The sequence below is a fragment of the Phoenix dactylifera genome, chromosome 4 (genome assembly GCF_051530095.1).
Source record: "Phoenix dactylifera cultivar Ajwa chromosome 4, Ajwa_hap1_PhDact_Kaust_v1.1, whole genome shotgun sequence".
Classification (NCBI taxonomy): domain Eukaryota; kingdom Viridiplantae; phylum Streptophyta; class Magnoliopsida; order Arecales; family Arecaceae; genus Phoenix; species Phoenix dactylifera.
In genome coordinates this window covers 2,720,949-2,747,151 of record NC_143193.1, presented here as the reverse complement: position 1 = coordinate 2,747,151, position 26,203 = coordinate 2,720,949, and the positions used below count along the sequence as shown (strand labels likewise).

The window sequence follows — 26,203 nt, the reverse complement described above, 5'->3', positions numbered from 1 at the left end:
TCCAATTTGTACTAGATAACCTACAAATAAAAAAAAAAGAAGATATAGAAAGTCGACGGAGCTTATTTAGTCAAGAAGTTTTTCCGATGATTAAGTCAGAAGGAAGAACTTGGAAAGTAGTAAATATTTATGTATATTGTATTGGGTATTTAGAAGGAGGAACTTGGATCCTTTTTTTTTTTTTAATTGACGGAGCGTCTTTGTTCAACATTCAAAGTCAGAGTAGATTTTTTTTCCTACTTAAATCAGTCTAACATTTTAAATTTGATTAAAATATTTTTTGATGTTATGTATCTATTCGAGATACGATGATCGATTTGGAGACATACGAAAAAGACGGCAGGTGAAAAACCGTATGTACTGCTATTTTCCAAACGTTGAGAGGACATTAACCGACCTTGTCACCGTCCGCGAGAGAGCTGCGTTTAAAATGACGGCTGCTTGCCTTTTTTTTTTCTTCGTCTCTCTCATCTAATTCCCATCTTGGTAATTTCTTTCATTTATCTTCCGCCATTTCTCCCACCAAAAAAGAAGGGCGAACTCATCCCTATCAAGGTTCAACCCGCCTTTCTCCTCCCCCTTAGTCTAATATCGCTCCAGTCCCGAGGATTTTGTCTTCTTAAACCCGTGCTCTCACTGGGGCTCCGACTAATTCCGTCGCCAATTCGAAGCTTGTGCTTTCTGCTGACGAAGATGCGGCCCGGTAACCCGCCTTTCTCCTCCCCCTTAGTCTAATATCGCTCCAGTCCCTAGGCTTTTGTCCTCTTAAACCCTCGCTCTCACTGGGGCTCCGACTAATTCCGTCGCCAAGATCGAAGCTTGTGCTTTCTGCTGAAGAAGATGCAGCCCGGTAACGCGGAATCCTTCTTCTTCTTCTTCTTTTTTTAAGTGTCAAGATTCGATTTTTCCTTGATGTTTTTGTTCGTTGACCTCGGGTCAATTGTTGTCTAATTTTTGCTTTGAATTTTCTGTCGGGAAAATTAATTAGAATTGACTTGTTGTCTTGAGAATCTGGTAGATGGATCTGAAATCTATTTGAGAAATTTTGGGACTTTTAGATCTGGGGGTGCTGCAGTTTTAAGGTTTTTGCGTCGTTTTTAGGACAAAAGATTGTTTTTTAAATTACCTTTTGTTTTGAATTGGGATCATGTTGTCATTGTTGTGAGCAAAATGGAAATTAATTTTCAAAATGGTACTATGTTCAGTTGTCAAGTTGAGATTTTTTTCGTAATCATTGGCTTTGTTGGACCAAAGTACTTTGCTCTTGACGTTTGTTGTTGGATGCTGGGATTGGGTATTACTTGAGCAAGGATGGTTATATATGGCGAATTAATGAAAAATTAATCCGGGAACTTAGGGCCTGTTTGGTATTGCTTCTGTTTTCTGTTTTTGTTCTCAGAAACCTCAGAAGAAAAAAGAACTAACTGGATGACGTGTATCATGAATCTTTTGTTTTTAAAATTGTTTGTAAGATCCTTAGAGCTTTCGGAAGTAAAGAATTATTGGTTTCAAAAAAAGGAAATATAAAAGCAAGGATAGCAGAAGTTTTGTGCAAGTTATATCTTCAATGTCAATCTCCATGTGGTATTTCACTAATTTGTGGAGAAACAGGAACAAAAACAATAACAATGCTGAACAAGCCCTTAGACTTTGTGGTGTGAACTTGTTATTAACCTTTCTCTGCATTGAAATGCTGATATAATAATTAGACATATGTTTGGTTTGTTGCTTTATGTGTTTTCTTTTTTGTGTTATTTCAGTTTATGACATAAATGTGCTTCAGCAAGACGCTCATACACGCTGGCTGAAGCCTTCTGAAGTTCTCTTCATCTTACAGAATTATGAGAGATTCCCACTCTCACAAGAGCCAGCCCAGAGGCCACCCAGTAATGCAGAATTTATCATACACTAGAAGTTTGATGTTGTTGATTCTATTCATCTATACATTCTGATTGCCTCCGATTTGTCTCCAGGTGGTTCTTTGTTCCTTTTCAACCGTAGAATACTCCGTTTTTTCCGTAAAGATGGTCATATGTGGCGAAGGAAGAGAGATGGAAGAACTGTTGGAGAAGCACATGAACGACTTAAGGTTTGTTCAAGCAACTTGCCTATGCTTGTTACATCTGCATTCTCAGAGTTATTTACATTTGTCATAAATATCACTGATTAATTATGTTTTACAGAAAGATAATGAATTGCAAAACTAGTTTGTTTGTGCAAAATGGAGCAAATGTTTAAGGAGAAGCATGCAATGTATTCTTGAGTTTTTAGCGTAAAATTCCATTACTCTTCTATACGTTATAATGGCGGCATCACCATAACACATATAAGGCCAATAAGTATACTATGCATATTGGATATATTGTGGCTGTATTATACAAATTGGCAATCGAACTCTCACTTCTCAATTTGAGGATAATCATACATAGAGATTTACAAGGAGAAAGAAGCAGTTTTGAGAAGTATGCTACTTCATGAAAAAATTGTTGAGCTGAAGAGCATATAAGAGGAAAGTTGAGGGGAAGATGATAGCAAGAAATTATGTTTGATAATTGGCAACTGACATTGTGTGCTTCATTTGACCATAGTATGCCATATTTTGTGCAATTATGTAGCACTGTCATTTACAATATATCGAAATATGTGGAATGCTGGTCTTTGTCATGGTGTCAATATGTATCTGTTTGATACATGAGAATCTTTCTTAAAGATAAAATATCTAACAGTAAGGTGATAATTGATGATCCATCAGAATTTACTTGAAACTGTAATGGACAATTTGTGGGCAAAAAGTGAGTCAGAAATGGTGCTTCGAGTGTAGCAAATTACATGTAAGATGACCACAAAACGGGGCATCACATGAGTTGCAAGAAACCAACAAACAACATGCATATTGTAGGTAATGCCAGCTCAGGAGGCCATAAGTTATATTGCATTGCAGATGAGCTGATCGCTAGAGTGTGTTTCATCTTCTGAAACTTTGCTCGTTAATGAAGGAGTTTCCTTGTATTATCTGTGCTGTTTGACAATGGAGAGAGTTTTTTTGGCATTAATGGAGTGGTTCCCAGGCATTAAAGAAGCAACCTACTGATTATGGCTTAAGAGTTTTTACAACTCTCCTATTAAAGTTTCTTGGCTTTATTCTGTACTGCTTGGCATCAAATTATATACTGGAACTTTTGGCTTTAGGATTTGCCATTCTCCTTTAGGGCTCGTTTGGTTCGCGGGAAGCATTTTTTCTTATAGGAATATGATTCCTGGAAAGCAGATTTCTGGGAAGAGGATGCTTGAAAAAGTATTTTTGGCATATTTGGTTGACCATGAAAAAGTGACAGATTTTCAGAATGCTTATGTTTGGTTGACCATCCATTTTCTTAGGAAAGTTATGTGTAATTTCTATTATACCCTTAATAAAAATTAGGTCTTTAATGCTTTGGATCAAATATGGATCCTTGATTTGATGTTGAAGGGCCTTTTTGGAAAAAAATAAAAATGTTTCGATTTCTGGCTCACGGAAAAGTAACTTTTCCATGTTTCTCATGGGAAAGACTTTTCTATGAAACGTGGGAATCATATTCTCATGGGAATACAACTTTTCCGTCTCTCTTCTTTGAAAACTTTAACCAAACAAGAGGCATCTCTTTACTTTTCCGTTGACCACACTTTCTCCCCTTCTTTTCCCGCGAACCAAACGAGCCCTCAATTGGATTAGAATCATCAGAAAAACTGACGTGAATTGAAAGGGAATCGAGAGAACAACATCATTAACTTCCTGGATGCTATGGCTTTTAGGTACTCTTATGTACATGTTTGTGTGGATGGTTTCAATGAGAGACCATCTAAAGCACATATATAATATGCATATGTGTGCTTGGTTGGTTCTTGGTTATTAGGATTTCAGAGGAATACAAAGAAATCTATCCTCATCAATAACATGATTTTAGAGTTTTTCTTTTTTCTTTTTGAAAAAAGTTTTCAGAGAACCTTTTATTGCAATGAAAACAAAATAATTGACTTTTTTCTGTATTAAGTTTCACTATTCAACATTATAAACTCTATAAGTCTCACTTTAAGATCATATGAGTTGAATTTAAGCATCTTTCTATATTTTGAGAAAATTCTACTTTTTTTTTTTGCATACTTGGATATTTTTCCTTTTTTTTGTTTAAATAAAGGAGCAAGACTTGAAAAGAAAAAAATTCCTAGATCCCATCCTTCACAAATGTCTTCATCTGACATGTCCCATTATCTATAAGAATGACCGCTAGGCTTTTGGGATAGTTGTTAATTTGGCCGACTTGATCGTACTTCAATTGGATACCAGTTTCAACAGCCACATGTTTCCAAAGAAGTACTTGGAACATGAGAAACACATTGTTCTATAACTTTGCAATTTACATCATTTGGCCCTGACTGGTTTTTGTAGAACTTAGAATTCATTACAGAGTGTTTTTGTACAACATTGTAGCTCAGTTAGATTAAATGACATAGACAATTTGCAAAAAAGAAATATTCATGCTTTCTTGGTGGTGCTTGTAGCAGGTCTATACTGTGATTAGTGAAAACCAACCTGGCTTTTGTGAAGAGGATGGAAAAGGTTGTTAGATAATTCATAAATGGCCAGGACTTTAGTAGAATCTATTTTAGGTTCCAGAAACTGGCAGCTTTAAAATGGGTTAACTAAGTTATTTTGTAATGTCATTACTGAAAAATGTCATGTTTTTGTATCTAATTTGCATTTGATGATTATTATTTTGTTAGAAGCATAAGTCAAGCATTATTGTAAATTCAAAGTATGCATACATCCAAATAGGTATTTCCAGGATATTGAATTGTGTTTCTTAAAGTTACGCTGCTATGACACATACCCTAGTGTCTGGTACCAACAGCAATAGAACTGTCCAAGCAATATGTATTTTCTATTACCTGACTTTGAATTATTTACTGCTGATTATCAGTGACCACTGGCCAGTGAATTTGTGGGACTGCAGTTGTGTTTTCTACTTGATTTGTAGGAAATGGTTGCCTCATTTGTCATCTGCAGTATATGTTGTTTATTTCTTGTTTAATCTGGTTGGTTTGGCCAAACATCATTTTTTCCCTGATGTTATTCACATGTGAATTTATAGGTTGGGAATGTAGATGTCCTGAACTGTTACTATGCTCATGGAGAGCAAAATCCTTATTTTCAGAGGCGAAGTTATTGGATGCTGGACCCGTAAGTTCACATACAAGCATTAATAGATTTTCAAATACTTTTTACTAATTTATCCTATTTCCATTTTTTTCTGTGGATCTACTATTCTGATAATTATATCTTCCAGCTTGTCAAAACGCTTGCACAATTCTAGTACACATGCTTGCCGTACTTTCAAGTTTCAACTAGTCATTCATATGAGTTTACTCTGTAAGGATTAAAGTTACAAGTGATAGAAAATTGCTCAGACAATCTTACCATGACCTATCACCTTCAATTATTTTTTTGGTCATAAGAAATCATGGAGGAAGGTTCATCAAGATGGATTATCAATGACATTTTCATAGAAGAAAAGCTTTACATCCTGTGTGTTCTGTGCTGCATTCAAATTAATGCAACAGATTGACCAAGTAATTTTTGTATATTGACATATGTTATTACCATTCATGCATAACCTACCATATTTGTACAGTCATTCATGTCGAATTCCACTTGTATAGTTGTTCTAGCCTTGTTTCCATTAAAGTACAATTGCATAACAAATTTTGCTACTATCAATTTGCCAGCTTAATTGATGGCATGTTCATAAAAATTCTAGGAGCATTTCTGAGATAAAATTTGCAGATAGATGTAACATTGGGAAAGGGATTGTTGGAACAATTTAGCATAACCATATATGCATATGATGCCATCAGTAGTTACGTTTTCTGTCCTAGTTTGGTGGAAGGCCGAAGACCAGTCAAGTTTTACAATTTTTAGTTCCCCTAAAATTGTGTGTGCGTGCAATGTGCTGTCATTTCTAGTTTACTGGGCATCTTAGCTCGCCTTTATTTGGGGGAATGGTGCTTGTACAGTGGCCCTTGCTCTTCTTTCAAGCACTTGAAGATTTATATAGCATAACATAATGATATATTCACTGCAGCAACAAAGAAACATGGCAATAATGGAATGTTTCATTTACTTGTGTCCAAAGGGTAATTTGGGATGTTGTCAAAACTATACATAAACTAACCAGTGTTTTGAAATGTGGCTATGGTGTGTAGGCAATCAAGGGACTGCATAGTGTATATATGATATGTAGGCTGCATATGTGGTTACTGGTTACTAATTTTGAATTATTTAAAAATAAATATAATTATTAAGTACAGTAAACCCATAATGCATCACAATATTAATGACAATAATAACTGACAATTAGTGCTTAGCATTTAGTATCTAATATCCAGTAACAATAATTATAACATAATTAACATTTTAGCACCATTAATACCCATATGGCCATGTCAGGCTCACCTAAAACCAATATCAAACCTAACCATCAGCTTGAACCTGGTTCATCTACATGGGCCCGCATAAGAGTGGGCTTCATATACAGCTCTAGAATGCTAAATGGACGTACATATGCAGCTGTACTGAGTAGGCCATAGATAGTCAAGCAATGCTAAATGGACCAGCTTTTTGGTCTATACATGGAATGACCACATATGGTAAGTACTGCATATAGGCAATGTGGTGCGGTCAAGGGACCGCATACACATATGTAGGCACATATGTGGCAGTATGTACTGCATTTTAAAACATTGAAATTGGCAAATGCAAATTGAAACTCTAGTCTAGCAAACCATCATGTTAATTCATGTGTTTTATCAACATTTCTACATAGAATTCAACACTCATTATACAGACCATATTTCATGAAATTGCTGGATGGAGTATGCAGCTGCTGTCATAATTAGTTAGGCATGCACATACGTTCATCATAGCTTCAAATTGGAAAATGTCACTCTCTTATGCTACTTTAGAATCACTAGAGAGGATTTCTAGTGTAAATCCTTGGATGATATGATAGTTCTAAGTTGATAACTGGCCATTGGAGTGGATTTTATGTAGTGCATTTAACTCTTTCAATTGATTTCTTAAAAGCACTATGCCCTTAACTATTATTGATCATGATCAACAGCTTCTTTTGCTTCAAAAGGTCTGGCTGATGTGCTCTACCTTCACCCACTTCAGCAAATAGCAATTTCACTTAGAATGCTGCCAGCCTCCTACTGTCACCTTTTTGTTGACCATTGACTTCTCAACTGTCCATTTGCATCTTGGAACAGCTTGCTATGATTTTTAATTTTGTTTTTTACTTAGGAAAGCTTTGATTATTCTCCTAACATGTAAACTTTAGAATGCAGCTGCCAAAGTTCTACAATTACCATGTAATTATGTGTCAGCATTTTTGCTATGGGCGCATTCACTCTATTGAATCCCCAAGTATCTCCTATATCACCATGTTCTATGGGATACATAAATTTTCCACTCTATCTGCTTGCTCTATAAGCATGCAAAACTGTGTATATTATATAACAATTTTCCATATGCACGCTGTGTTATGTTTTTCCTGAGAAAACATCATTATGCTTTCATCTGGAACTATATTCAGGAGTTTTGTCTCTTGTTTTGATTACTTTTTCTCTCTTTGCAGGGCCTATGATCACATTGTTCTTGTTCATTACAGAGAAGTGGCTGAGGTGTGTTATGGACCTTCCTTTACAAGAACTCATTTATGTTTAAATTTGTTTCTGGGTAAAAGGCTGTGGGTTTAATTAAAAAGGAAGAAGTCTAACAAGGGTTGTAACTGAAAGAATAGAATACAAAAGTAAGAAATCAAGAGGCCTCACTTTATTGGGATCTCCAGAACACTCTACAGCAATCCAAGAATGAAGAAAGAAACCTTAGACTGTCAATTTGGCTGCACATTACCAACATGAATCGCCATCTTATCGCACCATTCTTCACATGCCAGTGTACTGAAATGAGGATGTTCTATACCTCATGATGTTCAATTCTGTAAATATCATATCACCAGTTCATAGAACTAGTTATCAACATTTTTTTAATCTGCTCAACAACTCTGAAACCAAAGAACTGTTAATTTGGTTGCAGATCACTAACACGAATAACAATTTCTGTAGCACCATTCTTCACAAGCCAATATACTAAAATGAGCTTGTTCTGTACCTGATGATGTTCAATTCTCTACAATATCATCATCAGTTCATAGAAATAGTTGCGGACACTCTTTATCTACTTTAAGAACTCTCTGAGCCCAACAAAAGGACAGCACTGATTTATGTTACTTGGAGTTGCAACAAATAAGTACTTCTTGATAGTTTTCTCAAAGGTGCCTTTGTTATCCATTTGGTACTCCATGCTATTGTTGTCTTTCTCTTATGTTAATTTCTCATGTTTTTGTAAGTTAACAAAGAAGATGACTATATACCAAAAAGGGAAAAAAAGATGACCTTATTCTATTGACGTGATTTTGTAATTATTCTGCTGTCTATTTGCTCTGTATTAAGTTTATACAAAAGAAAATTACAACAAATATTCATTAGATCAAAAGTGAACTATGAAAAAGGAAAGATACGTTTGGAGTTTTCACTATGGCACTTGCTGCTTTTGTGTCGTGCAGGGAAGATATGTTTCAGGATCTATTTCAAACTTGTCAACTGAATCTTGTTCAACTTTCAATCAGAGCACCAGTGTTAGTAATGCCCAATTTCGAGGTTTCATGTCTGGAACTAATGGCCTATATGAACCATATCGGAGCTCTTGCAGTCCAGGGTCTGTGGAAGAAGTTAGTTCTAAGTTTGTTATAGAGAACCTTGAGAGCGACCGCATCAATAAAATGGATAAATCGTTAAGTGATGGTCAATCATCACGGCCAGAGGTTAGTCAAGCTCTGCGGAAGCTTGCAGTGCAGTTAAGTCTGGATGATGATGATAACTCTATCTTCTTTGATGACCTGCCTGTGTACACTGATCGGAATGAGAATTTACAAGATCAGGATTTTGGAACAAGGGACTCCTTACAGGAATCACGTGAAAATCTGCTCCATGGGTTGGAATTTACAGGGCAAGGTCAACTTGAAGAAGCCAGAAAGCAGAAAAATTACAACAGCATTCAGTCTCTGAAAACTTTTGGTATTTGTTCTTTTAATTACTCAAATTGGCGGATGGTTATCATAGATTTCCTGAATATCTATTGACATATATCGGCTCATTTGCCTATGAATCTCTTATGATACTTGAAAAGCTTGATTATGAAGTACAAAGTAGAACTGAGTATAGCATGCCTATTGTTGTTTCAGCATCGATATTCCATCTTATTTAGCTTATATTAAATCTAGTTTCACCATATGACAAGAGTTAAGCATATTTGTATTTTACAGGCTTATTTCCTTCTTTTCCTTCTATAATTGAAAACTTACTTCTTGTACAAGAAGTAAAGAGTGATGATAGAACAAAAAGCAATGGACTGTTGATGCATTGCACTGTAAAATTTTGTGAATATGTCAACATTTAAACATAAATATCATGCATGGAGATAACCACTAGGCTGTACCAGTCTATGCAGGCCAGCATGTACCTTGCTTGGGTGATTCCTGGCATCCAGCATTGGTTGGTTATGTGCCGTCCCATGCTTAAAAGTTAAAACCCTTTTTTTCCTTTGCATTTTAATAATGTTGGCAAGGCACTGCACATGACATGTCAACCACTGGCCGGCAAGCCCTGTGTTGGTGGCACTTTTGTCCTTGACATCAAGCTATTTAATTTTGGAAAATGTCTTTCCTAGCAGATCTGTTGGGAACCTCATTAACTTCTAACGTTGTAAACTTTAAACTAATGCTCATTAGCTTTCAAAGCACACTCTTTTGTCCTAGCGTTTCTTGGGCCAAGGTGGTTAACATATCTCATAATGACCATACTTGGGTAAGCATGAACTGACTTGTGATTGTACAAGCCACTCGTAGTCTTAGGTTTGTATGAGCTGTGAATAGGCCAGGTTTGGGCTTGACATGGTCAAATTAGCTAGTGGCCTAGTGCTACAATCATTCTAAAGAATCAGCTTTATAAGCAGAAGAAATAACCAAGGAGCTGGCAGTCTTTTTTTTTTTTTTTGTGGGGGGTGGTGGTGGTGGTGGTGGAAAAGTGTGTGTGTGAGAGAGAAGAGAGAGAGAGCTTGGTGCTTAACTTTATTACACCCTCCCCTATAAAATAATGTTACCCTAGTTAGGTGGCCTTTTGACCGTATGACTGAAAAATATTATCCATCTGTTGGTGTTTCGTTGTTTAAAATGATAACCTCTCCCTATCCACCAGTTAACCAGCAAGCAAAAATTATAAAATTTGTATGAAGTTCATTCATTTTCTTTTTTCCAACTTCACAAATTATTTTGTCATGGGAAGTGATTGAATTTACATTTACATCATCTGATGCAAGATGGCTGATATACAATGGAAGGATCTGCATGTAGGGTCGAAATAGAGATCTACTGTAGAAAAACCCACTAGTGTTTAAGTTGACCCTATTTGGGACATTTGCCTGAACCTGATAGCTGCTCGTATTTTTGTAGGTAAATATCGAGACATTACAAAATAAACATTCTTATCGACAATTTCCTCGCAAACATAGTGATATTCAACCTATATATGTTCCATCATTTTGTAGTGGTAATCTTTGCAATGCCTGGTGCAGATTAATTATTATGACAGTTTTACTTGTATCTTGGTTCATAGGCTGTCTTAAACCCTAAGGATAGTTTTGCTTGCTGGTTAGCTGGTGGATAAGGAGAGCTTATCAGTTTAACCAGTGAAACACCAGCAGATGGATAATATTTTTCACTCATAGGGTCAAAAGTCCATCTAACTAGGCTAAATTTATTTCATAGGGGAGGGTGAAATAAAATTAGGCACCAAGCTCTCTCTCCTCTCTCTCTCTCTCTTACACACACACACAAACACTTTTCCACCACTTTATCTCACTGACCCTGGGAATGTCAACCAAATAGTGGATAATTTTAACCGCTTGTTAGCTGGTTTGAGGGTGATTACAAACAGTTAAATCTATTCACCCCCTGGTTTGCTAGCCTGCATCCAAACAAAGCCTAAGTCTTTTTTTAATTATTATTATTATGTTTTGTTAACAGGGAATTGATAGTCAAGAAATAACACTTTTGAACCAGTTCCATTGTAGAGTCTATTTTGTTAAAAAAGCTTGAGGGCCAGATGAAAATATTAAATAGTAAATAGAGCAAAGTTGATGAAGTGGAGAGGTCCCCTGTGTAATATGGTTCAAAATTTGGGCAAGAAAGATGGTTTAACTGTCTAATCACACAGGATGGATGTTGAGGTCAATATGTGGTCAAACAAAGAAAATATCATGAGGAAGAGTATGTTTAAGGATTTGGAGAAGCTAGTCATGAAACCCTAGGTAGCGCTTGGCTGAAAGCTCGTAAAGCTGACTAGCGGACTGTATTTCATTTGGCTTCTTGTCTTATCTGTGCTTATGACATCAGGAGCTTGAGGGAATTCAGAAGGTTGTTCCTTGGTTGCATCAGCTTAAATTGTGATGGATAAGTCATATTTTTATATTCATCATTTGGCCTTATAGGTTTCATAGCAGAGCCCTCTCTTGTGAGGAGCTCAACACCAGTTTCTAGAGTTTTGATGTCAGGTTGACAATTGCTTGTCATATCTCATCACTCCTTCCATGTAGCCTTATCTACTTAATGTTCTGCCTTATAGCAAATTCCATATTTGAGAAGGAAAGGGTTGGATGATTATGATAGTGATGATTTGTGAAGCTGACTCAACCAGCTAGGGTAGATGTTTATGTTTATGATCATCCTTTCGCAAGCATTGTCTCACTGCTGTTTCCTATCCATCAATACTTACTTTTGGGCTAATATTGAATATGCTGATTTTTGGGGCCAATTGAAGTCTGGAACGTAGGAAGACCAGTTCAAGGTGCAGCTTATTATATAGTGTTATAGTAGTAAGCTATGATATAAAGACATTTGTATCAAAATTAACTTCAATAGTTATTATCTAGATTGTCATGTCATTTTCCTGGTCTGATAAGTTTTCTATATGTTGACAGGCATGCCCATACTAGTATGTCTCCCTGTGCGGTAATGCATGGGCTGAAATTAGGTTTAACCACCTATATTACCGCATCTTGATCTCACCTTGTATGTAAACTTAAATGATTTTGCTGTTTTTTATATATAGATGAATTTAACCTTAGTCATAGTGGATATATTATTATCCATTATGACCTATGTTACTAACTGATGACACCAAAGAAGACAGTCTATATGTATTTGAAAAGCTGATTGATAGAATTAGACCATTATTCTTATATAACCATGTTGTTGTCTACTAATATGTGAAGATGCCTTTCAAACAGCATTGTAATAAATATGTTATATCTTTTAATACAAGTATTTGGATGCACTCTACACACGTAAAACAAATGTCATACAAATGTATAATTGGATACACACTGCTCGATACACAACTTGATATAAATCCCCATTGCCTACAGAAAGTGGCACCTTAAACTGATACCATTAAGTTGCACAATCTTGTTGGCTAAGGGGTAGACGTCAGACCATTAACAAGGTTTCAAATACCAGTACCGTACCTCTTACCTTTTTTTTGCCAGAATTATACAGTACCGGATGTTGATACATAGTACGGGACTGCATCCTGTATGATACACTGTATAGCGGTGCTGGAAACCTGCAGGAATGGTATGGTACGTTCATACTGTCCCATTTCGGTGGTATTTGAAACCTTGAGTCCATATATTGGCCAAACCAAATGGCCCATATGTTGTAGCAACCAACCCAACCAGACAAGTCCAATTCCAATCAAGACGTTGGAGGCAATGAATCAGTGGCTTAAGGCATTGGTTTTCTAAATCAACATATGAGAATATTGTATCATGGGTTTGAATCCCATTCCTCTGGCATGGAAGTAGAATGGCTAGACAAAATTTCGTAAGAGAAGAACCTCTACGAAATGGAATAAAAGTGAAAGACACCTGATTTATGTGAACACTCATGTCCAGCTCCAAAAATCCATTGGGGATACGTATTTGAGTTGGATTTTTATTAGACACTTAGATACTTATGAAGTTCTTTGGTAGCTATTTTTAAATGTTGGAAGATTTCAACTCTTCCAGCAATGAGTTTGATTCTCTATTTTGACATCCGGAGTGATTATCTGTTCTTTTCAGATATTTGTAAAGGATGTGGATATTCAAACAACTTTGAAAATATTATTTTTCTTGTAACCTTATGTTAATTGGTTTGAATGAGAACATGTATATCGAAAGAGTTTGATAAACAATATCTTTTCAGCATTTTTTTTTTAATGTTTAAGCAGACAATTTTTAAAGGTACAAATCTATGATTTAGTTAAAATTATCATTTAACTTACGTATTCTGTATCCCCCTTTTTTCCTCTTGCCAACTCGGACACCTAGATAGGCTTCCAAATCTGATTCTCCTATATGTGACCAAGCAAAACTGAACTACACCAAACCCATGCCAAATCATGTCCAAGTGGAGCTGAATTGCAGCGCTTGCGAAAATTCATTTTATTTATTATCTAATATATTGCTGTCTCCTAGGATGACATTCATGCTCACATAAGCATTCTGATCTTGATATAGTGGAGGAATCATATTTGAAGATTCTAATATTTGAATATGTTGGATGCTTGTAATGAATTGGATCTGTATGTTTTGCAATTCTTTGCTTTTATTTAACCTTTAATAAGATATGAGAGGTTGAGTTATACTTAAAGGGTCACTTTGCACATGCATACATCCATATGCTTTGAGTATTCTCTCCCCCCCCGTCATCACTTTTAGATAAAACTTTTGCCATTTTTGGTATCCATATTTATAGAGGTACTTCAAAAGTTTTTTCTTCTCGTCCATGTTTTCTCAGTAACATTCATTCAAAAAGTTTCTTTTGTGTATCTTAAGTGTTTTAATTGTGATGCCTTTTTCACATGCATGCGGACTTAACAAACACATGAGAGTTTTCATTCTATCATGGTTTGAAAACACCAACCATATTGCATACATACAGCCTAATAGTATTATACCTACCCTTATATACCTCATGTTGTATTGCCTTGCAATGGCAAATCATGAGTAGATACAGCGACTTTCTTGCGGTATGTACTGTGTTGGACACAAGGTTGGCGGAACTGTCCCGAACCGAGTGGTCCGCTCGTTCTGAGCTGTACTGGTAGCTCACTGGTATGGTTTCGGCTGGAAAAACAAGACGATTGTTGGAGTCGAAGATAGAGAAGGAAAGAGAGAGTGAGTGGGGGAGGAAGGGAGTAGTGGCGGACGCCGGCGGAAGGCCACCTAGGGGGGGTGGCGAAGGCCGCGGCAGCCAAGGCAGCGGCCGGTTCTCTTATTTCGAACGAAACAGGGGTCTGGCCGCGGCGTCGCTTGCCGCCGGCGGACGCCGCGGCCTCCGCCGGCCCCCGCTGGCCCTCCTCTGGCCCTCCCTCCTCTGCTCTCTCTCTCTCTCTTTTTCTCTCTGCCACGGTTCCTCTTTTGGTACGGGCTTGACACGGCCCGTACTGAGTCGTCCTGCTGGGGAACCGGTACGGTGCCCGATACTAGTTTCTCCGACCTTGATTGGACATGCCGTGTATGCCTCCATTATGCGATATATCAAACCTTCATTTTGATACCCATAATGTCAAGCTGGGAAATTCAAAATTTCAATAGTTGATATTATCTTATCAAATAATTGTTATCAACATTTCATCTTGATTCCTTTTTGCTTTTTTGCTCCCAGTTTCTAATGATAAGCCTGATATGCACTATTGACCCTTTCCTTATCAGCGTAAGGTTTTGGGGCAATTGGTTAGATAACGTGATGTTAGAGCTCAAGTTTGTTGGAGGCCATGAGCTTGAATATCCTCTAGTTCAGTTATATGTTTGATTGTTCTTGATTTTTTATTTTTTTTTAATTTCTATGTCTTGACTCAGTTATCCCTCCACGTGTATGGTCTTGGCCACATGTTGGGGAGGGGGTGTTAAGCTTGGTATACATTAGTGACCCTTTCCCTAATTAGCCTAAGCTTTGGGAATCAATTGGTTAGTTAACATTGAATTAGCTTTATTAAAACTATGTTTAATCACCATGGAACCTATTATGCGGTTGCCAATGATTTGCAGGGTGAGATCTTGTTGTTACATTGGATTGAACACAAAAATAATTCAGGAGGAACCGTATCAAACTTAAGTTATATTTATTGGTCGCAGTCCTTTTAGAATTACTTACCCTAGTTAATTAAATCGTATGGATCAAATGTATTTGCTAACACATTGGTCACATTTTAATGAACCCCAGTTAATAGCTTGTGTTATCACTGCTCACATATGCAGAAAAATGAGCAAGTTTTATTGAAGCTTCTGGTATCGGTAATTGATAAAGCTTCAGAACTTTGCAGGGAATGTTATGAGCTTGCTGTCAATTTTTATTTAGTGTTTTTTTTGGAATTTATCTTGTAGTAATGATCAAAATATGTAGCTAATATTAATTGTTTTTGTTTATTGGTTTCAAAAATTAATAGAACGGATCGATGTCCTTATGATTCTATACCATCATAGTGAAGCATGAAAAGTGCAACCAGATAACTCCTTATGTAGGTTTCAAGACTCTTGTTCCTTCTTAGTCATTCTTAAATTCACTACTCTATTTAATAATCAAGTCACTGCACAAGTATGTTTTTTTTTCAATTTATAGTCACAGTTATCTCATATCCAGATGAATTTGCATTAGAAAATGAATAATTTTATGGATCAGTCTGAGAGATAAACTAGTTTTTTGATCTATCATGCTACGACATTCTCACAGTTTCTTTTCCTGCTTGTTGTATACCAAAAATGCTATCTTAACCTCAATAGTCCGAGCATCTTTTATTTTGTTTTCTTCTAACTTTTAAAATATCTGAAACTAAAATTTGTCTTATTCACATTTCACCCAGATGATCATGTAATGCAGCAAAACCAGTCACCATGCTTGGATTACGGTATTGAGAGGAAGCAATCTCCTTCATGGAAAGACATGCTGGAGTTGAGTTCGAGTTCAGCAGGAGTTGATTCCCATGTTAACACTTCAAATATCTCAGTCGTAGATGGCATTTCTGAGTCTTCCAATTGCAGCACTAGGGCATTTGGTTCAGCATCTCCTGCTAGAAATATGTTCAACCATGTAAGAGTTTCATATTTTGTTATATTATTTCTCTATCATTATATCTGGATTCTCTCTGGTTTCAGCATTAGCCACAAGGTACACCAGATTGGCTGTTATTTCTTGCATCTTTTACAAGTCCAGTCATATGTTAAATTATCGAAATAAACTATTTTGCTATGACTAAGAACTGGCTTCTGGTATGCCATCTTTGACAGGTGCATGAATTTGAGTTTTTAGTAATGGCTTCTTTTGAAATCTTTGGCTTTAGCAAAAAACAAGTCCTAAGCTTTTCCTATCTTTTTTCTTAAAAAAACAGATTTATCTTTCCTTTTGCAAAAGCATGCCATTACATAGGACATGTAATTTGGTCACCTTTCAGAAATGGACTACAAAATATTTTCATTTGCATTCTCTTTACAGGATGCGTGGATCTCTTCCTCAGAAAGGGTCGATATGTCTGCAACTCCATTTGAGGAGTCAGAAAATTTGACTTGGCTTACAGCAGAGAGTAGGCCTACTGGTAACCTGATCTCTGAGAGTGATCTAAGTTTACAGCTATCAGCAACAAGAAGATTTTTGTTAGGCTCTGGCAATCCTGTGGAGTCACCAACCTCTAGTTCACAGCTCTCAGATGCTGGAGTACACCATTCCTCTGGAACAAGTATTGTTGAGGCCAACTTTCTGCTCAGAAAAGAAAATAGCACTGATTGGATGGGGACTGTGCCTTTAGCTGCTGGGAATGATACATACACTCCTGACTTCTCGGGCTCATGGTTTGACCACAGCCAATTTGAAAGTTCTGTTGGAATGTATTCAAGTTTGACTGTAGCACAGAAACAACGGTTCAGCATTCATGAAATCTGTCCTGAATGGGCATTTTCATTTGAAAGTACCAAGGTACACTGTAGAAAGTTGAAATTGTTATTAATTATACTATCTATGTTTTTTCTTACTTTGATTCTTGTGTTGAAAGTTGGATTCAACAAAGTATTTGAGATGTTGCACATATCAAAATGTGATATGGTTACAGGGTCTCTTCATTCTTTAATAAATTAGGTGGGATTTGGCCATCCCCTTTTCACAAATTTGTAAAAAAAAAGAAAAAAAGTGATATAGGCGCAGAATCTTGTTCTCAGGTTCAAAAGAGTCCACTGAAGGATTTAACATGTGTTTTAGCAATTGAATCTTTTCCAGTTCTTATAGACATGTTTTACATGAAAGTATTGTAAGAATTACGTGGTCAGAAAATGATTTGGAGGTCTTGTATTTTTTTTTTACTGAATGTCTACAAAAGTCTTATGTGAAGTTCAAGATATCAGCTTCAAAACATGGATTCTTATGTACTCAGGTGAGGTTTCTGGTGGAGAATATTTATCTTTCATTGAGGAGCCTATGCTAAAAATGTTAGTACCCTGTACGTGGGATTTGCAAGAGTAGTTCACAGATTATGGCTTGGTATAAAATAACCACTGCTTTAATTGAAGATTTCAGTACTGATCAATTCCAAAACTTGTACCTAAAATTAGTTTGCAGCAACAATTTCTGATGCTAAGTTTGATTAAAATGAAAGGCTTTCTCATGTGTATTTTTAGAATTAATATTAGGCTGATCATGGTTAAGAACTTGGGAAGATTGATAAAGATGTCAATGTCTACGAGTTTGACTACTATTTATGCTATTCTACATGCGGACACATGGACATCTGGCTTTATAATTATTTATATTTCTTATTTTCCACAAGCATTTTTTATTCGACTTGATTTATTATGCAAATAACCAAGAAACATGTACGAAAACCATGGGAGAACTAGCGAAATACGCTTATTCTTTGTGCAAATTGATGGGAAACACCAGGTAAAGTTCCCTATTGTTTACATTGCATATTTTCTAAATCATTTTTCATTTCTTGGTTGTAGTCAGCTTCTTGTGCACATACCTAGCTTTATGTTTTTTCCTATCACTACCTGTATCTTATTCCGCTTTGTTTTGGCATCTGGGTTTATGGTCGCGACTTGGAAATGAATGTAGTTCTCTACTTAAAGCTTTAGATTTTTCTTTCGTCATGTCTTCTATATAGCTTTATGGGAAATATGGAAGGTTACCCCGTGGATTCATGAGCTTAAATTGTGTGATCAATAAGAGGACTTCATAAGCTTATATGGGCTTCATAGGTTTTATGGTAGAGCTCTCTGTTGCTCAAAGTTGCCTGGCCAGGAGATCAGTGCCAATCATTTGAAGGGTTGACAGCTGAAAGCCAGCATAAAAACAGTCCATTGTGGATCATATATTGGCCCATAAAGATCCCTTGTAGATGGGTTAACTTTTTCTGGTTAAGGTTTAGGTATCCGTCCTTGTATTTGATTCCCTTCTTAATTACAGATAAATTGCTAACAGTGTGAATAAGGCATATTTGTTTCATGACTATTCAGTACATTTTGTGCTTATCTCTTCCGTACATCATCTCTCCAATACCATCTTTTGCATTCAATATTCAAAATTGTCCATTTCCAATAAGTCATGCCATTTTTTAAAGTTGCAATCAGTTTAAAAGACCTGTTCTACTTTAGCATTTAAAGTTTACAAAGTTTTAGATTGTCCGTCAAATTTTGTGCTTCCATTTCTTAATATAAACACATTTCTGAAACTAATTATTCTTTCATATATTTCTGCAGAATTGTAATAATTGTTTTCCTTAAACAACAATTTTGCTCTCCAACTTAGTGAATGAGAAACAAGCTTATGATGCAAAACCTTGTAATGCAGGTTATTATTACTGGAGAGTTTCTTTGCAATCCTTCAGAGTGTGCCTGGGCAGTTATGTTTGGTGATCTCGAGGTTCCTCTCGAAATTGTTCAGGATGGTGTCCTTCGTTGCCAGGCTCCTCAACATCGTCCTGGTAAGGTCACATTGTGCATCACGTCTGGGAATAGGGAGTCCTGCAGTGAAGTACGGGAATTTGAATTTCGTGCAATAGCAAAAACCTCTAGTTCCATAGGCACTTCGTCATCAATAGATGCAACAAAAAGTGCTGAAGAGTTGTCATTGCTTGCCAGACTCGTACAGATTCTTTTATGTGGACATGATAGTTTAACAGTTTCAAAAGGTGCTGTCGCAGAAGTTGAACAGTCCAGAAAATTGAAAACAACTGATGATCCGTGGAGGCAAATCATCGAGTCACTCCAAGTTGGTTGTGAAAGTTCATTAGGTTCTATAGAGTGGATCATGCAAGAGCTATTAAAGGATAAATTGCAGCACTGGATATCATCAAAAAATCAAGGAAATGATGGGGCAAGTTGCTTGTTATCCAAGCAAGAGCAAGGCATTATACATTTGATTTCTGGTTTGGGCTATGAGTGGGCCCTAAATCCTATTCTTAGTGCTGGTGTTGGCATAAATTTTCGTGATGCAAATGGATGGACTGCCCTCCATTGGGCTGCACATTTTGGAAGGTGATTGAAATCTTTGTTATGAAATATATTATTTGATGATGTTTCTAATATAGACAAGTGGCCATGCATTTAACTTTGAATTTTTCTGATTGAGAAAGCAGAGCTATATGTGCTAACAAAGAAGAAAAAGAAAATGTTGAGATTTCTGTAATTTAGTGTATATCTAAAGTTCTGCTCCATAGTGGACAAATGTTATTTTTTACAGTTAAAAATGTTTTCTGTGGCAGGGAAAATATGGTTGCTGAACTTCTTGCTGCTGGTGCATCAGCTGGAGCTGTGACAGATCCCACTCCACAAGATCCAGTGGGCAAAACACCAGGTTTTATAGCTTCTGCAAGAGGCCACAAAGGTCTTGCTGGATATCTTTCAGAAGTCGCTCTAACTAGCCATCTTTCTTCTCTCACAATGGAGGAAAATCAGATTTCCAAAGTGTCCGCAGAGGTGGAGGCTGAGAGAGCTGTGGAAAGCATATCCCAGAGGAGTGTCCAAATACATGGTGGTGGAACAGAAGATGAGCTTTCACTTAAAGATTCTTTGGCAGCTGTCAGAAATGCAGCTCAAGCCGCAGCACGCATACAAGCTGCTTTCCGTGCTCACTCTTTCAGAAAGAGGCGCTACAAGGCTGCTTTAAGTCAAGATGACTATGGTATGACTCAAGAAGACATACAAGGGCTTTCTGCTGCATCAAGGCTGTTTCATGGTTCTCATGATCAGAAGTTTGATAAAGCGGCTCTATCTATTCAAAAGAAATATCGAGGTTGGAAAGGACGAAAAGACTTCCTAACTTTACGTCACCATGTAGTAAAGATACAGGTACTTAACTGCACTGTCCCATTCTTTTTATACAATGGCGCGTGTACGTGTGCACCAATGAGATTTCCAATTGCATTCACAATATTGTATGACCACACTGGGAAAGGTCCGCCGAACCATACTGGGAATTGTGCTGATTGGCCGGCGGTATAGTATGGTGTGGATCCGTACTATGCTGTTTTGGTCTGTTTCGGACTTTTTTTTTATTTTTAAATATTGAACCGAAGTCGGCATATGGTTTGCTGAATTCAATTCAAACTTCAAAAATTAAAAAAAAAAAAAGTGGGGACCGGTTCGTTCCCTTTCTCAGAGAGAGGGAAAGGGAGGGAGGGAGACAAGAAGGTGGAGGGCTGCCTTGGCAAACCCTAACCCTAAGCCGTGTACGCATGAGAGGGAGGGGGGGAGGATCGCCTTTACAAACCCTAAACCTATGGTTTGCTGTACCGCCTTGTGTCGCCTGGTACGGGGTGTACCATACTGTACCAAAAGAAAATCGGTATAAAACTTGACTTCAAGTCGGTACAAGCCCCGTATAGCCTGTACCGAGGAGTACTGCCCCATACCGACCTGTACTGACTTGTACCGAGGCGTATCGACCTGTACCGAGATGAAAATTAAGAAAAATGGTTGGAGAACTATTTTGGTACAAGGGTGTATCATATTGTACTATACTGAACTGATAAGATATCGATACGGTACCCGGTACCGAGATTGCGGATCTTGCCTAAACCTAACTTGAGTACATGTGCGCGTATGCGTGAGAGAGAGAGAGAGAGACCTACCATCTATGGAAGGGCGGACCATCGGGAGGGGGGTGCGGTGCTTGCAAAAGGGGATCGCTCTCTTGCCCTCTTTTTCGAGCCAAAGGGTTGCTCTCTCACACTCTCTGTCGATGTTTCTAAGCTAGGGGGAGCGAACTAAATACATAGCCAGAACTGTGTCTGTTGCCGACCTATCCTGCTCAGTACATCTCGAATCCGCCGATTTAGCACGGTTTGGCATTCCTTGATACCAGGTGGTTTCATCTGAAGTTTACAAGTATAAAAACCAGAGCTATGAGCCAAATAATATATGTATTGTGTCATTTTATGAACTGTTGTAAATTGAACTACCCATTGACCAACTATATATTTAGGACAGATTGTTTGACAATTATAAGCTTAGGTAAATGCATTTCTTGGATGAATTTATTTGAGCATGAAGGGTGTTCACGTTGCAAGGTCTCACGAGCTTTTCTAACTGATTTTGAAATAAGTTGAATGAACCATTTTGTTGGGAAATGGGGTTTTAGAGGAGAATCAAGTGGTTATCAAGAAGAAAGAGCGAAAAGAAAATTAAGTAGAAATATTACATACTTGCAAATTGGTTAGTGAAAATATTTTACATACTTGAAAAGGCATTCTTCAATTTTTAGTACCACAAGTTGAATATGAGTTGTTTCTTTCGTGGGTTCCTTTCTAATTCCGTGGGAATAGGGATTGTGTTACAAATCACAAAATATTCTTAGATGCTGTAAAAATGCTGGGACAGGGATGGGAGTGGTTCGGAGGAAGGGAAAATAATTGATGCAGATACAGAGATATGAATCTTTTCTGGAATATTTTATGTATTTATTTTCATAAAATATTCACATTTTTCGACTCATCAGACAATTAACCTATGAACCTGTATAAAATTTTCTCAGTGGTTATTATATGGCATTAAATCTTCAGTACCTAATCTATGCATATAGATTCTTTTCATCAGCAAGGGGATCAAGAAATTAGTTCATTCTTTAAATGTTATCTACTTGTTAGTGTTTCCAAATATCCCAAACAACTTTGTTAAATTTTCAGTCAAAATGAAAAATTACTAGAGTTCTCAAACCTGTTTCTATTTAGTTATCTAATCTAAATTCAATTTTTAGTGAATTTAGAAGAATGTAAAGAAGGCTTGCCTAACTGTCTCTCTGATTTATAATGATATGTATATTGATTGATGTTTGATTTCTGATATACCTATGTTGCCCTTGTTTAGTTGTTTGTTTCTTTGTTGATTTGCCTGACAACCCTAGACAGCGCTCTAAAAGGTGTCTGAAAGAGGATTGAAACAATGTCCCATGAAGATTGAATTGCTGGAATGTAACCAAGATCTTAAATGCATATAATTGAGAGATTGAAGTACATCTGGAAGGAGAAACGTGCATCCATTCAATATTGCATTTTTTTCTAGCAAAATATCATGAGTTCCACATCCTTTGGTGAAAAAATGCACCACACAACTTAAATAATATGCAGTTCAATTGAGTGCTGCTTAAAAATTCTTTACAAAAGCATGGAGCTTCTTAATTTCTTGTGGATTAAATGTTGTGATGAAGCAGTGGTTAAGCTTGAATATTGAATCTATTAGAACATGAACTGCAACTTCCATTCCATGACAGGTCTTGAACTCTCTCTTTTTCGCTTTTCTTTTTTGTTTTAGATGCAGAATTGATGCTTATAGGGATGATGGCTTTTTGTAATCTGTCTCCTATAATTGTTGATGCTCTTGTTGGTGAAAAAAGGAGTTGCATATATTCTTCTGATGTAGCTACTTTTTTTAATTTAAATTTTGACAGGCCCATGTAAGAGGTCATCAGGTAAGAAGGAAGTACAGAGATATCCTTCGGGCTGTCAGTGTTGTAGAAAAAGTTGTACTCAGGTGGCGTCGGAGAGGGGTCGGTTTACGAGGCTTTCGAGCTGAACCGGAATTGCTTGGTGATGAAGAGGAAGAAGAAGATGTAGCCAAGGTTTTCCGAAAGCAGAAAGTCGATGCAGCTCTTGATGAAGCTATGTCTCGAGTACTTTCAATGGTTGACTCTCCTGATGCGAGGCAGCAATACCGTCGAATGCTTGAAAGATATCGCCAAGCTATGGTAATAACCACCAACATTTATACCATAAATATTTGACAGATCTAGGACTAATTACAGTTGTTTGGTTCTATTTTCTGCCTTCAAATGTACTGTTTGCTTGTAAACCATTTGTTTCTTTTCCATTCTTGGGATATTAAACAAGAGAGGCAATCTTGAACTGCAAAGACCATCTGACAAGTTTTCATAATTTGGATTATATGGTTTTCTTTCTTTTGGAATGCGATATTACCGAACTTCTGCCAAAATTTTGGATTATATGGTTTTCTTTTAGAATCCTTTTCCCCACATAATTTGCATTCAGTGGCATATTGACTGCTAGCTGTGCTAATGGTCATTATAGTGCTTAGATTACTTTTGCCATTTCTGCCGTTTCTGGTATTCAGATAAATCTCAAACCATGTGCCTAAACTTTATTCTATGTTAATTCACAGCCTGTGTCAGATGAAGCAACATCAAGATTTCGAGATGATTTTGAGATAATAGAAAATGACGGCTTCATGAACTGATTTGAATTTGGAAAGACTTGGACTCATATTGACTCACTAGCCATCAGGTTTCGGCGAATCCAGATAGTGATTGTTTGATGATATTGCAACATTCAAGCAGCCTGTTCATAATGTACTGAATTGCTTTTGGGTCCTATATTTGTTCTTGTAAATTGTTGTTCTTAATGTTGTACATATGATCAAATGTAATCAGCAATATGTGCATGCATGGCACAGCTGCGTGCTGCTGTAAGGGTTATCATACTGTTGAAATTCTGAATCTAGGAATAGGAAGTTTGTTGAAGGATCTATTAGGCATTGTATCTGTTTCTCTCTCTCTTTCTTTTTATTATACAAACCAAGAAAGAAATGCTGTTTGGTAATTCAATTTTTTATTTTTAGTTTTTCTAAAAATCCTTTTGTATTTTTTAGAAATTGTAAAAATTAGAAACTTTTTTTTTTTGAAAATTAAACCATTCATAGGCATTATTGCCACCACCAGCACTCTCTGTGTCACTACCCATTGCAGTTCGTCGGCCACCATTCCTAGCCACTGTTATTCATGCTGCCGGCAGCCACCACTAATCATCGTTATCATCACTATCGCCACCTTTGCCTTACCGGTGGCTGTCCATAGTGATGCTTCTTTGTATTGCCATCCTTGCTGCTGCTGCTGCTGCCGCCATTTCTATCTCCTTTAGTGCCTCCACCATCAAACATAAAAGAAGTGATTATCTGTATAAAACAAATTTTTGGTTTCAGTTTTCAGAAAAAAATAATTTATTTTTGTAAAATTTGAAAATTGGAAGTGATATCCAATAGAATCTAAAGTTTTCAACAATTACAGGATGCATAAAAAAAGATATTTTGGTGGTATCTCTCGTATTATTAATTCCCCAACCTTAAATGGCATTATAGCTATGGTTTAGTGCAAGCAGTATGCTTTATCTGTAGCTTTTACCAATGCGATGTAGCAAAACTTTTTAAAATATATATTTTTGGGTTTAGGATTGCGGGCTAAAGCCATTAGCCTGCCTAAATTTGATTTGGAGTAATTGAATTATATGGTCATCTACTGCAATCCTGATTTAAATAATAGCTGTTATAATGGTTGAGGATCCTTTGTTATGCATGACAATATCAGGATAATGGCTGATATAATGGGTTATTCAGTGATACAACAGTCTGATATAAAACAAATTGCAGCTGTGATTTTATATTTGCATTGTTCTCTTAATATAATATACTTTTTTTAAGTTTAATTTTCAGAAATTTTCTGAAGTGCATGCATGCACACACACATATATTTCCACTTTCAATTTTTTTAATTAATTTTTTAGCATGCATTGCATGTATCTGTTGGTAGTGTGTATGTATGGATGTATGTATAAAAGGAAGATGACAATGGCTGTTACAATGGGTTGTTCAGTGTTATAGTTATCTGTTTTAGAACAAATAGTTGCTGTTATTTTGAATTTGCACTGTTCCTTGATAGAATAATATTTATTTCTGAAATCAATTTCTTTTATAAATTTTATCCAAAAAAGGTTTCTATCACCTTTTTTTTTTTTTTTTTAAAGTAAACAATAATGCTATTGGCTTTTCCTGTTATTGTCTATTTCTTTCAGTTACAATAGCCTGAATTATTTTATTTAGAATTAATTGGCTCTTAATTACAAGAGGAGTAAATAATGATTGTTATAATCATTAAAACAGTTAAGAATGGTTGTGGTGGTGGTCCATTACAGTAAAAATAACATTATTTTTGAAACCTTGGTACCAACCTTGCACCTGTAATTATAGTCTGAAACTGGAAAGTTCTAAATTGTGAAAGCATGCCATCATAGGACTCACCATTAATCCAAAAGATTAAAAAAAAAACTTAAAAAATCTCTGGCCTCCAAGCTTTCTCCAGTCCACCTTGCTGATGCTACTTCTAGGCCTAGCAAGGGTTTTAATTTTCCTTTTCATGTTTAATAATATATATACCTATTAAGGAGTCTTCCCCTTATTAACTAATTGTACGCTTTGATAAATTTTGTCACATCTTGTGCTAATGACATTTATATGCGGTCGGATTCCTATTAATGCTTGCAATATCATTAATGATGATATCACCTACTTTGTTGTTAACTTGCTCTTACTCATCACAAGACAATCAAATCAGAAGGCAATGGTGGCCTGCAATTTGGATTTTAGCCCAAACAGTCAGCCCTTGCCTTGATTTCTAGCATACAAATCCTTCAGAAGGGTGCCAATCAAATCATGGACTGTATTAACTAAAAACTTGGGGTG

The 26,203-nt window shown here is 36.5% G+C and overlaps 1 protein-coding gene across 1 annotated transcript; it reads left to right on the top strand.

Moving 5' to 3' along the window:
- Positions 1-410: 410 nt before the first annotated feature.
- Positions 411-24,217, top strand: LOC103719811 (calmodulin-binding transcription activator 4-like). The gene is made up of 12 exons (XM_008809220.6): positions 411-850; positions 1,761-1,886; positions 1,974-2,089; positions 5,130-5,218; positions 7,674-7,719; positions 8,664-9,174; positions 16,060-16,286; positions 16,689-17,165; positions 19,032-19,717; positions 19,945-20,530; positions 23,127-23,423; positions 23,855-24,217. The coding sequence occupies exons 1-12, from the start codon at positions 841-843 to the stop codon at positions 23,927-23,929; spliced, it is 3,246 nt and encodes a 1,081-aa protein (XP_008807442.3). The 5' UTR covers positions 411-840; the 3' UTR covers positions 23,930-24,217.
- The last annotated feature ends 1,986 nt before the right edge of the window (positions 24,218-26,203 follow it).